Below are 16,216 nucleotides of genomic sequence, written 5' to 3'. Positions count from 1 at the left end.
TCCTGGCCACCGCCCCCCCTCCACTGCCTCATTTTCTTTGTAATCTTCCGCCTCTCCCTCCTCCTCACCTCTTCCACCTGGGGACAAGGCTAGGAAAGAAGGCTGTTGATACAGCTCATGACCCTGTGGAAGCATCCCCGTGGATGGGGAGCTTCAGCAGAGATAGGTCAGAACAGAAGTGGGCCCTGTGGCTTCATACTCTGGGGAAGGTTTTACTCTTCCTGGGGTCCTGGCCCCAGCTCCCTCACCTCCACTACCCTCCAGTGCAGCACACCTGGATGCTCCTTGCCATGAGGCCCTGAGCTGCCCACTCAGCCCTAATCTACCTCTTCCCCCTTAACTCCCCGCACCTGACTGGGGGCGGGAGGGGGTGTGACTCAGTGGGATAAAGGTAGCTGCTATATTTGAATGATTACATAAGCCAGGAGGGAGGCAACTGCACTGTGACTCCATCCAGGTTGGTAGACAAGCTGAGGCTGGGCCCGGGAGGCAGGGTCTCCTCCCTCCATCACACAGCTCCAGCCTGGACTTGGACAGGACTCTACAAGGACCTGGGACTTGTGAACATGCGTTGCTGGACTGCGAGACAGGTCTTCCCTAGGGCTAACCACACTAGGAAGGCTCTGGTCCCTCTCCACCTTCTTAGAAAAATAACCCCCTGGCTTCTAGAAACCCTAAGGCCGAACTTAGACTAAGCCCGAGATCCTCCCCATGGACTCTCTCCAGAAGGAAAGACAGAACTGAAAACACAGTTTGTCAGTGATTTTGAAAAAGAGTGCCTGCTGGGGAGGGCACCAGGCATGAAGCTGGGGCTCACCAGCACCATCTGGGAAGGACCTGTGTTTCTTCTTAGCCACACCACTTATTAGTCACCTGACACTGTCAAGTCCATGCCTTGGTTTCTTCACCTATAAAATGAGAACAAGAGGTATCTTCCTCATGGTGTTTGTTGTAAGGATTAAATGAGAAAACACTTGTAAAGCCTCAGCCCAGGAGGCTGTGGGTGCTTCACGGTGGCTCAACATTCTCATTTGCATCATTATCATTGCCGATACTAAGGACGGGCTAGAGACCTCCCGGGGGGAGGGCCGGACCCCAGGTTGGAATGACCCCTTTGCCCCAGTGACCACTGACCTGGGTGGAAGGTGGGAGACCAGAGAACTGATGTCTGAGAGTCAGGAGCCTAGCCAGACTTGCTGGGTTCCCCTAAGCAAGCCCCTGACCTCCGGCCCTCAGTCAGTAAAAGACCCTCAGGTCCCCAGCTCTGGAGCTCATGCTTGCATGAGAATCCTCCCTGCCCCCGCCATGTCCCACCATGGGGATTAGTGACTTGTGGCATTGGAAGCTGGGGTGCAAGTACGGATGGTCAGGATGGGGGTACCCTGGCCTGGTATGAGCTGGGGATGGGCACTAAAACAAGGCCCATCTCCTCAGGGCCTGTTGGCAGTTCCTAGGGGATCACAGGGGGGCCCTAGGAGGAGGAAGGCTGTGCCCACCCAGGCTGTGTTGCCATGACGCTAGTCTCCATGGTGCCAGGCACACAGTTCTCCCCTCACCCAGGAGGAGGGGCTGAAAGTGACAGGATACGAGGCAGCTCAGGTCCCTGGGTCCCCTAGGCCTATCCCTGTCTCCGTAAGCTCCCCCCCACACACAAGGTCCCCATCCTGAGCCCCTCAGGAGGGAGGGCAGGGAGGAAGCACAATTTCTACCTCAGAGGGCCAAGAGTGACGAGAGGACTCAGAATGACTGAGGTGCAGGAAGACACAGACAGGAGGGAAGGACAGAGAAGCTGAGGAGAGACGGAGGGAAAAGCGGGCAGTGGGGAAGAAGGGGTGGGAGGGAGGATGCTGTAGTTACGGAGGCGGATGTGCCTCCCAGGCTGACAAGTGGTGGGAGGGCCGTCCAGCCCATCTCTTTGGTCTCAGTGTTTTGAGGTGGGTGGTGGTGGGAAGAGAGTGGAGGAGGGGGAGCAGGGGAGGGGCAGTTTTCCTAGAGAGCTCTGTGGTGGGGGCGTTTAGACACGTGCCATGCATGTGTCTGTGTGCGCGCACGTGCGGGCGTGTGTGCATCTGGAAGTGCAGGCTGAGGTGTGCAGGCACGTGTGTATAGGGCATGAGTGTGTGTGTGGCATGTGTATGCCTGTGCCACTGTGTCTCCAGGGTGATAAATACAGCAGTAGGAGCTGTAACCAGGGCAAAGAAAGTGTGGAAATTTCCACAAGCTGAAAGTGGCATGGGAGAGGGGACACGCTAGGGCTGGACCAGCTTGGGCTGACCAGGGGACCTTGCTCTGATAGCTCTTCCCCCGGCCAGTCCCTAGATGGGTGCAAGTGACCTGGGCATGTGAACACACATTCTAAGTGCACACAGTATAGCAAGATGGAAGAACAGTCCAGAAGAGCTTCCTGAAAGAAGTGTCACATTGGAGGAGAGGCTGGGAGGTTCATGTTAGCTGTACTTATTATGTGTGTGCATGTGAGACAGACAGACGTTTCCCAGGTGCGAGCCTGGGATCACTTAGGCCACAAAGCTAGCTAAAGGACTAGGAGCTATTCCTTTTTCTGGCTGGGGAAGACCCTGAGGACTCCATTTGTCTGGAATGTAGTTGTATTTCAGAGGCAAGAAAGGCAAAATCCCCAATACCAGAGGCACTGGGTACAGGCCCTGGGGCACTCAGCTGCAACCACACAGGCTGCTTACTGCAGGCTCATCACCTTGCCTCTGGTTCATGCCATTCCCTCTTCTGAAGACACCTTTCCCTCTTAACTCCACCCACAGAAATATGCTGGTCTTTTTAGCCTCAGCCCCTCTGTGGAGTCTTTCCTGATCAATACACCTACCGGAAGGGCTTCTTCCTCCCCCCACAGCATTTACTCAACTGCTCCCCCTCATGGTTCAGTAAAGCACTGCACACAGTAGGTGTTCAAGAAGTGCTTGTTGAAGTAAAATATATCGGACCTAGGGGTGCCTGGGCGACTCAGTTGGTTGAGCATCAGACTTTGGCTCAGGTCATGGTCTCGTGGTTTGTGAGTTGAAGCCCTGTATCGGGCTCTGGGCTGACAGCTCCGAGCCTGGAGCTTGCTTCAGATTCTGTGTCTCCTTCTCTCTCTGCCCCCCGTCCCAGCCCCCCGCCCCCCGCCCCTGCCCTTCTCTCTCAAAAATAAATAAACGTTTTTAAAAAATTAAAATATATATATATATCGGGCCTGAAGACTCTGGATGCTAGGTCTCCCCAGACATGTTTGAGAAGGGGATTATCAGGGGACAGTGTTAGGTACTTCACACTTACTAGCTCATTTAATCCTCCCATTAGTAGGTACTATTAATATCTCCAAAGCAGATGAGAACAGTGAGGATCAGAGACCTCAGGAACTCAGCCAAAGCTCCAGAGCTTATAGATGGGAGTGTCGGCATCTGCCCAGCTGGCATCCACACCCATGCTTTTCCAAAACAGCAAGCTGTGGGCAGGGGGCTCAGGAGCCACCAGAGCTTGAGGCCAGAAGAGGAGGCCTTAGCTCCAGGTCCCCCCGCCCCCAAGATCTGGGGGAAGCAGGGAGGAGGCAGGGCTCCTTCCCAGTCCCATTGATTTCCTGCAGAGCCTGGGGATCTCCTGAGGTCCAGAGGCCCTCGAAGGCTGCTGAACACTTTTCAGGGTGGGCAAGTTGAACAGGAAGGAGATGGCATCCCATATCCCATCCCATCTCCCAGCCCTTCCCCCGTTCTGTCCCTACTCTCCATCCACAAGGCCCTCACCACCCAGGCTGACTTGCCACAGCCTTCTCTCCCAGGGCTCACTGTGGTCCCCTGCAATCAGACCCAGACTTGGGTCACCCAGTCCTCTTCTCCCAGCATCTCAACCCACCCTCACGCCAACTTGCACCCCTCCCAACCATGTGTACCTGGCAAGGCTTCCACCTTTCAGGCCCAGCTTTGGGGAACCTCAAAGAAAGCCTCCTCCCTCTCCAAGAGTTGCTCCCTACTTTTCAGCAGGTCCAGCTCTGGGCTCCTCACACATCTACCCTCCACACCCCCCCCCACCCCCAGCCCAACCTCAAATAATATGTGAAAAAACCACTCAAGGTCCCAAGAAGCCCCATTTCTAGGAATCCTTGTGGCCACAACCAGCAGAGCCTCCTGGCATAATCCACCCATCACACTGCTGTCATTGCCACAATGCATTAAAGTTCAGGCCTGAAGGCTCCTGTTGGGATGCTATCCCTGATCCCAAGGGTTAGCACTTTAAGCTGTCATTAACTCCTGACAGTACAGATCCCCTTCCCCAGGGGACATACCAAGTGGAGAGAGCAGAGTTGGACATGCCAAGTGGAGAGAGCAGAGCTGAAGTCAGGAGGGGTGTGGAAGAGGGAGACACCCCTCTCCCCTACAAAGTGGGATAGTAGAAATGGACCCCAGCCCTGATTCAGGAGAGTTATAGGCCCTCGGGCAAGTTGGCTCACTTCCCTGAGCCTTTCTTCCTCTGCCAGGAGGAGACAGTGCATAGAGCACAGGTGCTGACCCACAGTGGGTACTTGGAAAAGAGCTATTCTCTCCTCCTGGCTCCTAGATCTTGGGAGTCCAAAGCACTGTGCTGCCTTCCAGAATATCAATAGTCTTGGGGTTAAAGGCAGGGCCAGGTTCCACCCCACACTCCAAGAGAGCAAGGTCTGGGTCAGTACCACCACACTGGGGCCCCCAGAACCTGTCCTGGGACCTCCAGAACCTGTCCTGGGACCAGCCACATTGAGCTATCCACGGCTGCCCCCTGGTGGCCCAATTCAGTCACTGCAGCCAGTCCCTGAGCCTGTCAGTGACACTGGCAGCCTAGCATGGGGCACTTCTAAGTCTCACCCACCCTCTCTCTGCACCTCAGAACTAGCTGGTCAGTCTGAAGTCAGATCCTGGGAAGAATTCCAGCCCATGAGCACTTGGACAACAGTCTTGGCCTAGCTGCAGGCAGGCAGAATGGTCATTCAATCTGTCAGCCTGGCCTGGAGCAGCCCGGTTAGGGCAGGATAAGAGTGGGAGACTCCAGGGGCTTAGCCCCAGCCTGTGAAACTGACCAGAAAACCCATTCCAGTCTGGCATCCACCTCCCCTTCTCAAGAGACAGGAACAAGGAACCTGGAATCCAGGACCCCAAGACCCCATCCATATACACAGGCCTCCCCAGGGCTGGATCACATGAATCAGAGATCATGTGACCCATCTCCACCCTGTTTGCCCAGCCCCACTGGCTGAAGCTAAGGCTGGGAGGTCAGCCTGTCTGCCTGCCGGGCCCCTGGAGAGAGGCCGTTAATGAGGCTCCAGGCAGAGGCAGGAATGTGGTGTCTGGCACCTTCCCAGGGAGTCCCAAATAGGTCTCTGAACAGCTTGTTATCTCCCCCACTTGCCAGGGCCTTGTCTTCCTGGAGGAGACAACCAGGCAGTGCCCAGTGAGGACAGCTTCCTGGTGCAAGGCAGGGCCCTCCTCCGGAGGGACATGCACAGGGATAAAGGGACACCCGAGGCTCTTCTTCCTAATTTAATAAACCTCCTGTGACTTTGTGACCTCGTGTTTCAGAGGGGCTGGTGAGGGGCTGCCCTGGGTCACTCACATGCCACACCCAAGTCCCGGCCCAGACTCTAGACTACAGCAGGGAAAGGAGCTCGGTCCAGCTGGGGTCTGTCCTGGCCACGGTCAGGACCGGTATTCCCCACCCTGACTGCACAGGCATGCACTGGGGTGGCATGGAGCTGGGCCGGGGCTCTGCCTGGGGCAGGAGGGAGTGGCTAAACAGCTCAGAGCCTGGAAAGAACAGGGCCCACGCCCCCCCCCCCCCAACTTCAGGGTACTAGGCACTCACCTCTGGGCCTCCTGAACTCCTGTCCCCTCCTACACTGGAACACCTGAAACCCCCAACCAATCACAGGCTTCAGCACCGTAGGATAAAATATACAGATATATTTATATTATCAAAAGGCCCCCAAAGTGGGGAAGGGACACCAGGCGGCCTGGGCCCTCCCAGTCAGCCTAGACCAGAGGAGGCTCCTCAAGTCCCCCAGCCCCAGTTCTAGGCTATAGAGAAACTTACCCAAGAGCTCCCTCCCTATCCCAGCTGAGTGTTCCTTTAGAGCATCCACTTTTTGCTGTTCTGGAGTTTGTGACAAGAGGGTGGGCTCCCTTCCAGCGGGGGCCCCAGGGCTTCGAGCCTCTGCAAGGATGGTGGTCCTCCAGAGTTTCTGAATGATGCACATCCCATCTCTCCAACCCCTCAAACTCAGGGTGGGTGACCCTGGAGGGGGGAGCAGGCCAGGCCAGGAGAAGCACCCAGACAACAGATGAGGGGTCCTCCTCAGGCAGACCCTGCTGCCCCCCACTTCCTGGCCAGGGAACCCCATGTTGCAACCAGGATGTGGGATGTGGGGTGCGGCTTCCTCATGCATCCCCTGCTGGTTCACACCAGGCACGCAGGGCACGAGGGTGTCTGAACAGGAAGGCTTCAGGGCGGCAGAGTCTCAGAGCCAGGGGCTGGCTTCTGCGCTCAGACGTTGCGGAGGAGCTGTGGGAAGGTACAGAAGCCCAGATTCCATAAGCACTTTGTGAAGGTTCACAGGGACCAGCGGCCCTGCTGAAGCTTCTGCAGCTGCTCTGTAGTGCTGGCTTGGGAGTGCTCAGGTCAGCCGGGGTCCCCAGGGCCAGGTAGAGAGGGGGCTCCTGAGAGCTACATGAACCAAAAGAGCCCGTCAGGACTGCTAGGAGGCTGGAGGGAGGGGGCCAGGGGGCAATCGGGTGAGTCAGGTGGGAGGCGGGCAGCAGCCAGGTCCCAGGGCTCTGCCCATAGGGATGGAAAACTACTCACAGAAAGGGGGTCCGCAGCAAAGGCGGCCACACTCCTTCGCATTTCGTTCTCACTGCCGCGCAGAGGGATCAACGAAACACTGCCCAGCCGGACCTCAGGCACTGCCCGGGATACACGGGAGGGCTCCGGGGGCCACACCAGGCCGTCATGCTGGGGAGCAGGGGAAGAGGAGGACGCTCAGCTCACCCAGACACTCAGCTCCAGATCCACCCACCCTTCCCAGAAACGCCTCCAGCTATGATCTGAGGTGACCCTCTCAGCTTTGATCCCAGTCGATATGAGAAGCAGCTGTTAGGAGAACATGACTGTATCCCTGGCAGAACCCAGCCAGTTATGTTACTCAACAACCCCCACCTCCAGGTCCACAAACAAACTGCTCCAAGAATGCAGCACCAAGAAAACAGTTCTAGAGGAACATGTGTGTGCTTTCTTTCACCACGAACCAACAAAACTATAGAATCTGCCTGTTTCTCTTTAGGCTTGACTACCAGGAAGCTCGGGGCTAAAAGAACTCAGCCCACAGCCCTGGCACCGTTCTGTCAGCCTTTTCCCTAAACAATTCTGAGCTCTGGTTTAAAATCTGTGGCTTAAGTTCAACCCCTCCCACTCCCAACCCCTCACCCCAGCCCTGCTCTGGCTCCAAGCCCCTCCTAGCCTGTTCCCACCTGGCCCACTGCGGCAGCCACCTCACTCCTTCAGCCTGTCCTCCCCTGCACGCTACATCTAGAACGAGCCCTCTCAGACGCAAACTTGCACACCACTTTCTTGCTTAAAACTCTCCCTGAGGGGCGCCTGGGTGGCGCAGTCGGTTAAGCGTCCGACTTCAGCCAGGTCACGATCTCGCGGTCCGTGAGTTCGAGCCCCGCGTCAGGCTCTGGGCTGATGGCTCGGAGCCTGGAGCCTGTTTCCGATTCTGTGTCTCCCTCTCTCTCTGCCCCTCCCCCGTTCATGCTCTGTCTCTCTCTGTCCCAAAAAAAAAAAAACAAACAAACAAACAAACAAAAAAAAAACTCTCCCTGAAAACTGCTGACTAGGTCAAGTTCAGCTCCCTTGGCATGGCCTTCAAGGCTCTTTCAGATCTGGCTCCTGAATCTCTTTCCAGTGTCAACTTCTGGTACTCCTGGCTTCTCTTTACACCCCACTGGGCAATCTGTGGTTCTGTTGCCATGCCTTTCAATAAACTGTTCCTTCTGCCTAGAAGCCTCCCCGACCTGCCCCCGCCCCCCCACCTCCAACCGCCTTTGCTTGATGAAGGCTTCCTCATCCTCAGACTCAGCTCCTATGACACCCCCTCCCTGCTGCCTTCCCTCCACACCCACCACCTCCAGCGGGTAGGGTCCCTGGGCTTTTCTCTATCTCTATACACTGACCACATTGGGCTATTTAACAGGCAACTTCAAGGTCTGTTTTCCTTTCTACATGGGGAGTGCCTGAGGGCAGGGGTCTGCACTCTGTCTCTAGCATGCCTGGCTTGGGGTTGCACCAAAGTGGACTCTAGGGAGGGTTTGCTGAGTGAAGAAAAGAATTAAAAGCAACTCAAAATCTCCTTGATGCAATTGATGCCCTATGTAGTGAAGAAGCAAACACACCCATTCTCCATAATGGAAGCCTCACGGGACCCCACCCTGAGCTGGTACCTGCACAAAGAGGAAGGTGGCAAACCACTCCCGGAGCTCCATCTGTGTCTCACAGCAGAGGTACCTGCGGGGCGAGGCAGGGCACGGATCTGGACACTGCCAAGGCTGAGCAGCCTGCCTGGCTCTCCAGGCAGGGTGCATATATGGACAATAAAGGGACCCAACCAAAGGGAACATGCAACCATCTCTCCCAACCTGGGGTCTCAGGCCAGGGCCCTTACTCACCACTGCTGCTTCTCATGTTTCTCTGTCTCGTGCACCACTGTGAAGCCCCAGCTGCAGAGGAGGGGCAGATGGAGTCACTTGCCAGCCCACAGAGGCCTCCCAGCCCAGGTGCCCGGGACGGAGCCCAGAAGCCTGGGCCAGAGCCGAGGGGCACAGTTCAGGGCCTTTTTGCAAGCACGGCACATTCTGGCCACAGCCTCTTCCTCTCACAGCTCACACCAGCCTCCCAGGCCCTTGGCTCCCTATACCCATGCCACCCTACCCAGGCCTGCCCTAGTCTCTGAGAGACAGCTAGGCACAGCCAGCAGATGAGAGGAGAAAGTCAGAAAACCAAGTCTGGTGGCTGTAATTAACAACAATAATAGTGGCTATGCATCACTTTTCCACTTAAAAGCATACTACAACCACCCTTTGAAACAGGTGCACCATTATTTTCCACATTCTACACATGTGGGAAGTGAGGCACAGGAAGATCCCTGAGGTAGTCAGTGACAGGATTTCAATCAAGGCCAGTGGTTCTCAAACATGAGCAAACATCAGAGTCGCCAAAATGGCTTGTTACCATACAGACTGCGGGCCCCACCCCCTAGGATCCGTGACTCAGCAGGTCTGGGGTGGGACCAAGATGTGGGCTGCTAACATGTTTCCAGGTAATGCTGAGGCTGCTGGTCTGGGAGACCACACCTTCAGAACCATGGTATCAACCCCTGTCAAGTTCAAAGCCCCCACTGTGCCGCAACCCCACCCCACCCCCACCCCAATCTGTTCTGAGCTCTCCCAGGCCCCAGCCCCGGCTAACCAGGTGGGTGGCCGGAGTTTCTTCTTCACTCCCAGGTAGACTTTGAGACTCCTGACGGGCCACTCCTTCTCAGGCCGGTGACTCTGGGGTGGGGGCAGGCAGAGGGATGACACTTCAGTCGGTCAGGGCGGGAATTGGGGTGACTGGGTACCTCCCTCCTCCCTCTTCCCACCCCCCATTTGCATCCCAGCACAGGGAACCTCCTGACAAAGCCCTTCCTGTTCACAATCCAGCCCAACTAACCTCCCCACTCCCCCCAGGTTTCTCTCCCTGCAGCAGCATCAGACAGTCAACCCTCAGTCCCCGAGGCAGCCGTTCCAGCAGGACGACCAGGGAGTGATTCTCAGTCCCTTCCTGCTGCCCTACAAACTGGAGAACTGACTTGTAGCATCAGCTGAATCAGTTTGTCTATGGAGGGAGAAGTCTGCACCTCGCCCTCTGGCACCAAACTGAATGAGCGTGTATGATCTGAGAGCCTCGGTTGGCTGCTTGGGTCTGTTTGTCTCCGGTTATAGATTCCTCGCCCCTCTCCACCCCACGGAGGCTCCAGGGTTGACCGTGTGAACAGAAGACCTGTTGGGTCAGCAATTACTAGCTCTTTGGTTCCACGAGGGGAAGGCTAATGACTCAAGCTGAAGCAGAACTGCTGTTTGGTAGACCAAAGGAAGAACTTTCCAGTGGTCTAGGTCAGGAAGCAAGAGACCGATGTACTGGGGAGGGGCACCAGATCACTGACATGCTCACCTCTGGCCCCCACCTCTGCATATGGGTCTGGGCTTGGAAGGAACAGGCTGGCTCCGAGACAGAGGTATGGGAGCAATGACCCCCAAGGTAAAGGCTAATTGGAAGTCAAGCTAATGAGCCTTCCTTCTGCTCTGGGAGTCACCTGCTCGAAGCCCTACCCCCACCAGGCTCCCGGCACCAGTAGGGCACCAGGATGGATGGTAGGGGAGGGGGACTCACTTACAACCAAAACTGGGGGTCAAAGTTTGAGCCACCTCCACCCTGTTCCCACCATTGCTCCTAGCCACCCCCAGGCATGGCTCCTCAGCAGGAACAAAAAGAAGGGACTAAGGGATGGCCAGGGAGATGGAAAGTTTCAGGGATTGGTAGACTCCCTGTGAGGCTGCAAAAGGATGGGCTGCCTAGATAAGTGGAGACTTGGGTGCTGTCACAGGGAATGTGGTTTAAGAGGGCTTACTAGAGACCTTTTACCTTGCTTTTGCCCTGATCCTCCCTGAGGACCAAGTGCCCAAGGGGGCATGGAAGAAACTGGGCTGTGGACAGGGAGGAAACCGGGCAGTGGGGTCGGAAACCAGGCTGTAAATAAGGGGTGGGCAAATACAAGAAAGAAACCTCCAAGCCAGCAGGAAAGAAGCAAGGCTGAGAGTGCTGAAGAAGTCAGACTGCAGGGTGGAAGGAACCAGGTAGTGGAGATGGAAAGACTTGAGACAGAGGTTGCAAAAGAAGTTAGGCTGTAGACATGAAAACAGCAGGCTCTGGGCACGACAGAAGAAAGGACGTGGGGAAAACCCATGTTGCAAGTATGGAAGGCAGCAGGCTGAGGGAATGGAAAGCAGGCTGAGGGCTCGGAGGAAGTTGAGCTGTGGGTGCCAGGGAGGGAGAACTAGAAGCAAGGAGTAGATGAGTTGACAGTGGAAGGAACAGGCTCGTGGGTGTGACAGAAACAACGGTTCCAGTCAGGGCGTGGAGAGAATTGTGGGAATCAAGGAATTCAAACCAGGCTGTGGCTCCCTGAAAATTCGAAAAAACAATCCTCAGGCCTCCACTCCCTCAGGCTCTGGTGTGTGTGGTGTATGCGCAGCACGTGTGTGACAGGAGTATGGCTGAGACAGGAAGGTTGAGGGGGAGATTTGGGGAGCGAGGGGTATATCAGACAACGCAGGACTTCGTTTCTAATCAAAGAGCTCATGTTTCCAGCATTGCTGAGGTATGAGGTCACTGGAAAGAATAAAATTCACCCCTTGATGCTCAAAGACCTCTGCTGGAGCCAAGACTGTTCTAGAATGTGCCTTTCCCAGGTGCTTCAAGGTCTTTAACAATGGAAGATGCCCAGGCCTTGGCCTGGGTATTCGCATATCCTGAATTGCTGGGTGTTGTCCCAATTTCAAATATTCTGTTCTGTTCCTCCATAAAATAGCAAATGCCGGAATTACCAACACCTCAGTAGCCAAACCACACCCTCCTGGGGCTTCTGTCAGGGCAGAGGTGTGGCTGCCATTCAGAGAGCAGCACTGATCAGCTCCGCCAAAGAGTCCCTGTTTCCTGTACTTCAAGGAATAAAGAGCTAGAGCTCTGATGGGGCTACCTAGAGATGGCCTTAGGCAAGGCACTCGAAGCCTGTTTTCTCACCTGTGAAATGGGGATAATACCCCTCCTCCGGAGGACGCTCGTGGGAGGACATGTCCTAGTATGTGGAGGGCTGGGCACCAAACCTGGCTCACTTAAACATTAGATCTTTTTCCTTTCTCTAGTTCTCGTGCCATTTCCCCTCCATGCTAAGGGATTAGCAGCTGCTTTTTCAGGTGCCTCAGCCACCCTCCTTCCTCTCTGCCCACAATGATGGTCTTGCTCCGCTCCAAGTACCATCATAAGGAGGGCATCAGGGAAATAACATCCCAGAACCAAGGGAGACTGAGTGGAGGGGTGAACAGGCCCAGAAGTAAGTAATCATAGAGGGAGGCAAAAGAGAGAAGAGGAGGCATTGCCTACGAGGATCTGTAGGAGCCCAGGCTGCATTAGTAGAGGTATAATGTGCAAAGAGAGGGAGGTGAGGATCCTGGTCTATCTGCTCTGCTCCCTCCATGACATCTAGACCTGCCCAGTGTCCTCAGGAGAGGCAAGGGACAGGAAGGGCTGGAATCACTGGTGGGAATAGCTATGGGAGATCCGGTTAGACCCTTGGATTGGAAATACATTTCTGCTGCCCATTACTACAGCACATCTATGCTCTGTGGCCCCTAAGGCATCGCTGGAACCCGCAGGAGCATCACAGGTGGCAGGTTCTCAGCTGAACTTGAGCAAGGGCCTTCTCCCGGCAAAACTATCCCTCTAGGGATAGGGCAGTCCCAAGGGAGGAGTGGATAAGCTCCCCTCTCCCAGAAGTGTGCATGTAAGGGTTGGCAACCAGCCAGGGAGGCTGAGCGGGAACTCCTACCACAGGTGAACTATACTACAAGCCCATTTAGTCTCACCCCAGCATTTTAGGATCAGGGTAGTAGCATGGGCATTCTGATAGTCTTGAAACTCTCTCCATGGTTGGGACAAGGATGGCTCCAGGGGTGGCAGGAGATGAGGGTCAGAGCTCTAATTCAAACCTAGGGGCCTCTGATACTGGCTTCACAGCCTCCACACCTAGTCTTTTGGAAAACTGTAAAGCATCACACTGATGGGGGCTCAACCTTCTTGGGAAAAGGACTCTGGGGCATGGGTGGGGATGAAGGACAGGAGCCCAGGACACAAGCCCAAAGATGGGAGCCAGTGCTGATAGGCAAGAGGGCAGGGAACCATGCCTGAAGGTAGCGAAGAGCTCTGGCTGTGTCCCCAGGCTCCCGCCAGGCTCACTTGGCCCCCAGGTGGTGTAAGGCAGCTAGCAGTTGGCCCACAGCTACTCACGGTCTCAGGGGCCCCGCTCCATGGCCTCTGGCTCTGTTTGATAGAGGATCAGAGTTATGGAAGAAGGAGGTCTGGGTCCACAGCCAGGACAGTGTGTGTGGTGGTGCATGGCGGGATGTGGCAGGTATGTGCAGAAGATGTTGGGGGCAGGGTGCCAAGACCTGGGAGGCCGCCTGGCATGTGGACAGAGTGGGCATGGAGGAGGTACAGCCTGTGAAGTGACAAGATGTGCATGGGCCACGACGGGGGCTGTCACCACATAGCATGTTCTTGTGGGTGCCGTGACAAGGCACAGGCACAGGTGAGACATCATGAGCCTGACGTGATGGCACCAGAGACTAGCGCCTAGTGGGGCTACAGGGCACAGAAGAGCGGCCACCGAGGGCCACAGCAGAAGATTCCTGAGAGTCTATAGCTCTCCTCCACCACTGTGCCACCCCAAGACCCCGCGATGGGGTTGCTCCCACTGGCAGACACTGGCGAATGTTTGTGAATGGGTGTGTGAGCACACTTGGGTACAGACGCTCATTGCAGGGCACGACCCCCTGGGGTCACTTACCCGGACCTCCTTGTAGAGCCGCAGGCAGCTGCTGTTGAGGATGAAGTATCGGTCGTGAAAGCCACCTGAGGGCAGGCCCAGGCCCAGGAGGCTACGGTCCTCACGGAACTTCATCATGCCGTGCTTGGTGTCGCCTACGTGGCTGGCTGGGGGAAGACCGGAGTGGGCGTGGGCTGCACCAACCCCCTGCCCATGGATACAGACACCCAGGGGAGCATGCCAGGATGAAGGAAACTGCCCCAGCCTGCCCCAGCCACCAAAGAGGCCTGCCCACATGGCACCCTCTGCCCAAGCTGCTCCTGCCTGGGCTTCAGATGGAGGGACCCACCAGTCTGCCCAGCCCTGCAGGCGCCACCCACCCAGGCACACCACCTACCCAGGTACAGCAGCATGGCCTCCATGGACTGGTGCTTCTTCACCACCAGGTAGCTGTCCGTGCCCAGCCCGTGCAGGATGGGCAGCACCTTCTCCGCAAAGTGCAGGGGGCGCTCTGGGGGGAGGTCACACCCGCTGTTACTGAGGGACCGAGGGCTGGCACACCCACATATCACCTACACGTAAGTGAGCACCACTCCCGCCACCTACCAGCGCCACAACACATCACCATCAGGACTACCCTTTCCACGCTTGAGCTTCAGGTCTGACACAACTGGCTGGGACCAAAGCTGTTCCAACCGAAGCCAGTGATCTTTCCCGTGTCCTCGTTGGGGAAAACACCACCTGCCGAGCCATTCAAGCCAGAAACACAGCTTCCTCCCCCTCTTCCCTCCATATGTTAAATCTCTTTACTTCTGTCCATCATTGTTGCCACGCTGGCCCCTGTTACCATCTGTCCTTGGACTAATACTGTGGCCTTCCGAGGGGTCTCCTGCATGTGCTCTCATTCCCCTCCTCACCTCTCCCTACCCAGCGGCAAGTAGCAACCTCTCCAAACTCCCAGTCACTAGCCCTTCAGGGGCCTTGTGTTGTTGTCGGGCTGGGTGGCCGCCTCTGCCTCTGTCTTCAGTCCCACCCCGTGACACAGCCCCCTCACTGCCCTTATCTCTAGCTCCTCAAAAGGGTGATGTCCATGGTCACCACAGGGCCTCTGCCTGTGCCGCTCCCACTGCCTGGAGACGCTTTTCTCCCCCTTCACCAAGCAACTCCTACTCTTCACCTCCTAGGGTAGGGACTCTGTAGCCAGAGACCCTGTTACAAGCTCTAGTGGCCACTCAAGGCAGTTATCACAGCCTCGGTTGTATGTTTATTGCTGTGGCCACAGGATTAATGTCTATTCCATGCAAGACTTACCCCCATGAAGGGGAGGGGCTGTGTGTCTGGCACTCAACAAATAACAGTAAAACAAATGGACAGATACACCCTCATTGTCCACTGCCTTCATCCTAAAATGGCTTTATCACTGTCTTCACCACCAAGGTACCCTCACAACACTGTCACAACCACCCCTACAAACACCACCCCACCCCACCCTGCCTGACCCCTCTTGCACGGTCATCACCACCTACTGCCCCCTTCACCATCAATCCCATTATCAAATTCAGCATCGCCACCCTCGCAAGAACACCATTCTCACTGACACTGAGAAAGCACCATCACAGTTGATACCATCAACCTCCTTCCCATCAGCCACATTATAGCCATCACCTCAACTCCCCCTGGCCCCCCACCATGCCACCACCACCATCATGGAGGTGACAGTGTGGAAGCAGCATCTATCATCCAAGACTCCCTTGACCACCACTGTTGCCACGCTGTGGGGTAGGGGAGGACAGACTGGGGCAGCAGCTCAGACAAGTACAGGCCACACCATACCCTGCACAAATCCTGGTGGCCACCTACCTGCCTCCTCCCTCTCATTGACCTCAAAGCAGGTCCAGTAGTCCCTCTCCCTGATGCCCACATTCCTGCGATCCAGGATCTCTAGGGTGAGCTCCTCAGCTGTCATGGCTGCTGGGATCTGCAGTGGCCAAGGAGGAAGAGGTCAGCCTACCCTGTTCCTGCCCCTGCTCTCCCACAACCTTGCTGTGATCCAGGGGCCGAGCATACCCTTCGGGTCCTGGGATACTAGAAGGGTGTCTCTAAGTGGTCCCGATGACCACCGTCCGGGGAGGAGGCAAAGAGACAGGCCCTGGCACCAGCCAGACACAGGTTCCAAACCAGGGCTCCCCTTGGGATAGAAGCCCTGCTCCCCTGGTCACCTGAGCCTGTGCCTGGCCCAGCCTGACTTCTCTGCTCCTCTGGCTCCTAGGTCCCTAGCTCTCACCTTGATATGCTGCTCGGTTTCCGCCTTCTTCTCCTCCAGGTACACTGTGCAGATGAAGTCACCAGCATGCTGTGAAAAGACAGGGCTCAGCTAGAGGCAGGGAAAGTGGGTGCAGGCAGCTATCCCGAGCACCCTACCCCAGGCCCAGTCTTTCACCTGGGTCCCGCTGGCAGTGCCAGCCACACGCATCTTCACAATGGCAGTGATCTCTTCCCGCTGCTTCCTCAGCTCTTCCTCATCCACCTGGGAGGAGAAAGACA

General features: G+C 56.1%; 2 protein-coding genes across 8 annotated transcripts in view; both read right to left on the bottom strand.

Annotated features, from left to right (window-relative positions):
- The window catches only part of PDE2A (phosphodiesterase 2A), a 107,605-nt gene extending 101,734 nt beyond the window's left edge, over positions 1 to 5,871 (bottom strand). The window contains exon 1 of the mRNA XM_030331954.1: positions 5,842 to 5,871. The gene's annotated coding sequence lies outside the window, so the exon portion shown is untranslated. The remainder of the gene's footprint in view (positions 1 to 5,841) is intronic.
- Positions 5,872 to 5,924: 53 nt separating this feature from the next.
- ARAP1 (ArfGAP with RhoGAP domain, ankyrin repeat and PH domain 1) overlaps positions 5,925 to 16,216 on the bottom strand; it is a 66,710-nt gene continuing 56,418 nt past the window's right edge. For 2 of the 7 annotated variants that reach the window (XM_030331945.2, XM_030331946.1), the window contains exons 25-35: positions 16,113 to 16,199; positions 15,957 to 16,025; positions 15,533 to 15,650; positions 14,070 to 14,183; positions 13,694 to 13,839; positions 13,135 to 13,167; positions 9,499 to 9,581; positions 8,700 to 8,750; positions 8,475 to 8,538; positions 6,838 to 6,987; positions 6,544 to 6,699 (exon numbers count right to left, since the gene is read on the bottom strand). In XM_030331945.2, the coding sequence (XP_030187805.1) occupies positions 6,655 to 6,699; positions 6,838 to 6,987; positions 8,475 to 8,538; positions 8,700 to 8,750; positions 9,499 to 9,581; positions 13,135 to 13,167; positions 13,694 to 13,839; positions 14,070 to 14,183; positions 15,533 to 15,650; positions 15,957 to 16,025; positions 16,113 to 16,199 (960 nt within the window). In that variant the 3' untranslated portion in view covers positions 6,544 to 6,654. The other 5 variants (XM_030331947.2, XM_030331950.2, XM_030331949.2 and 2 more) reach the window with 5 other exon arrangements.

The sequence above is a fragment of the Lynx canadensis genome, chromosome D1 (genome assembly GCF_007474595.2).
Source record: "Lynx canadensis isolate LIC74 chromosome D1, mLynCan4.pri.v2, whole genome shotgun sequence".
In the NCBI taxonomy this organism is placed as follows: Eukaryota; Metazoa; Chordata; class Mammalia; order Carnivora; family Felidae; genus Lynx; species Lynx canadensis.
Note: the sequence above shows the minus strand (reverse complement) of the source record. Positions and strands in the feature narration are given on the sequence as shown.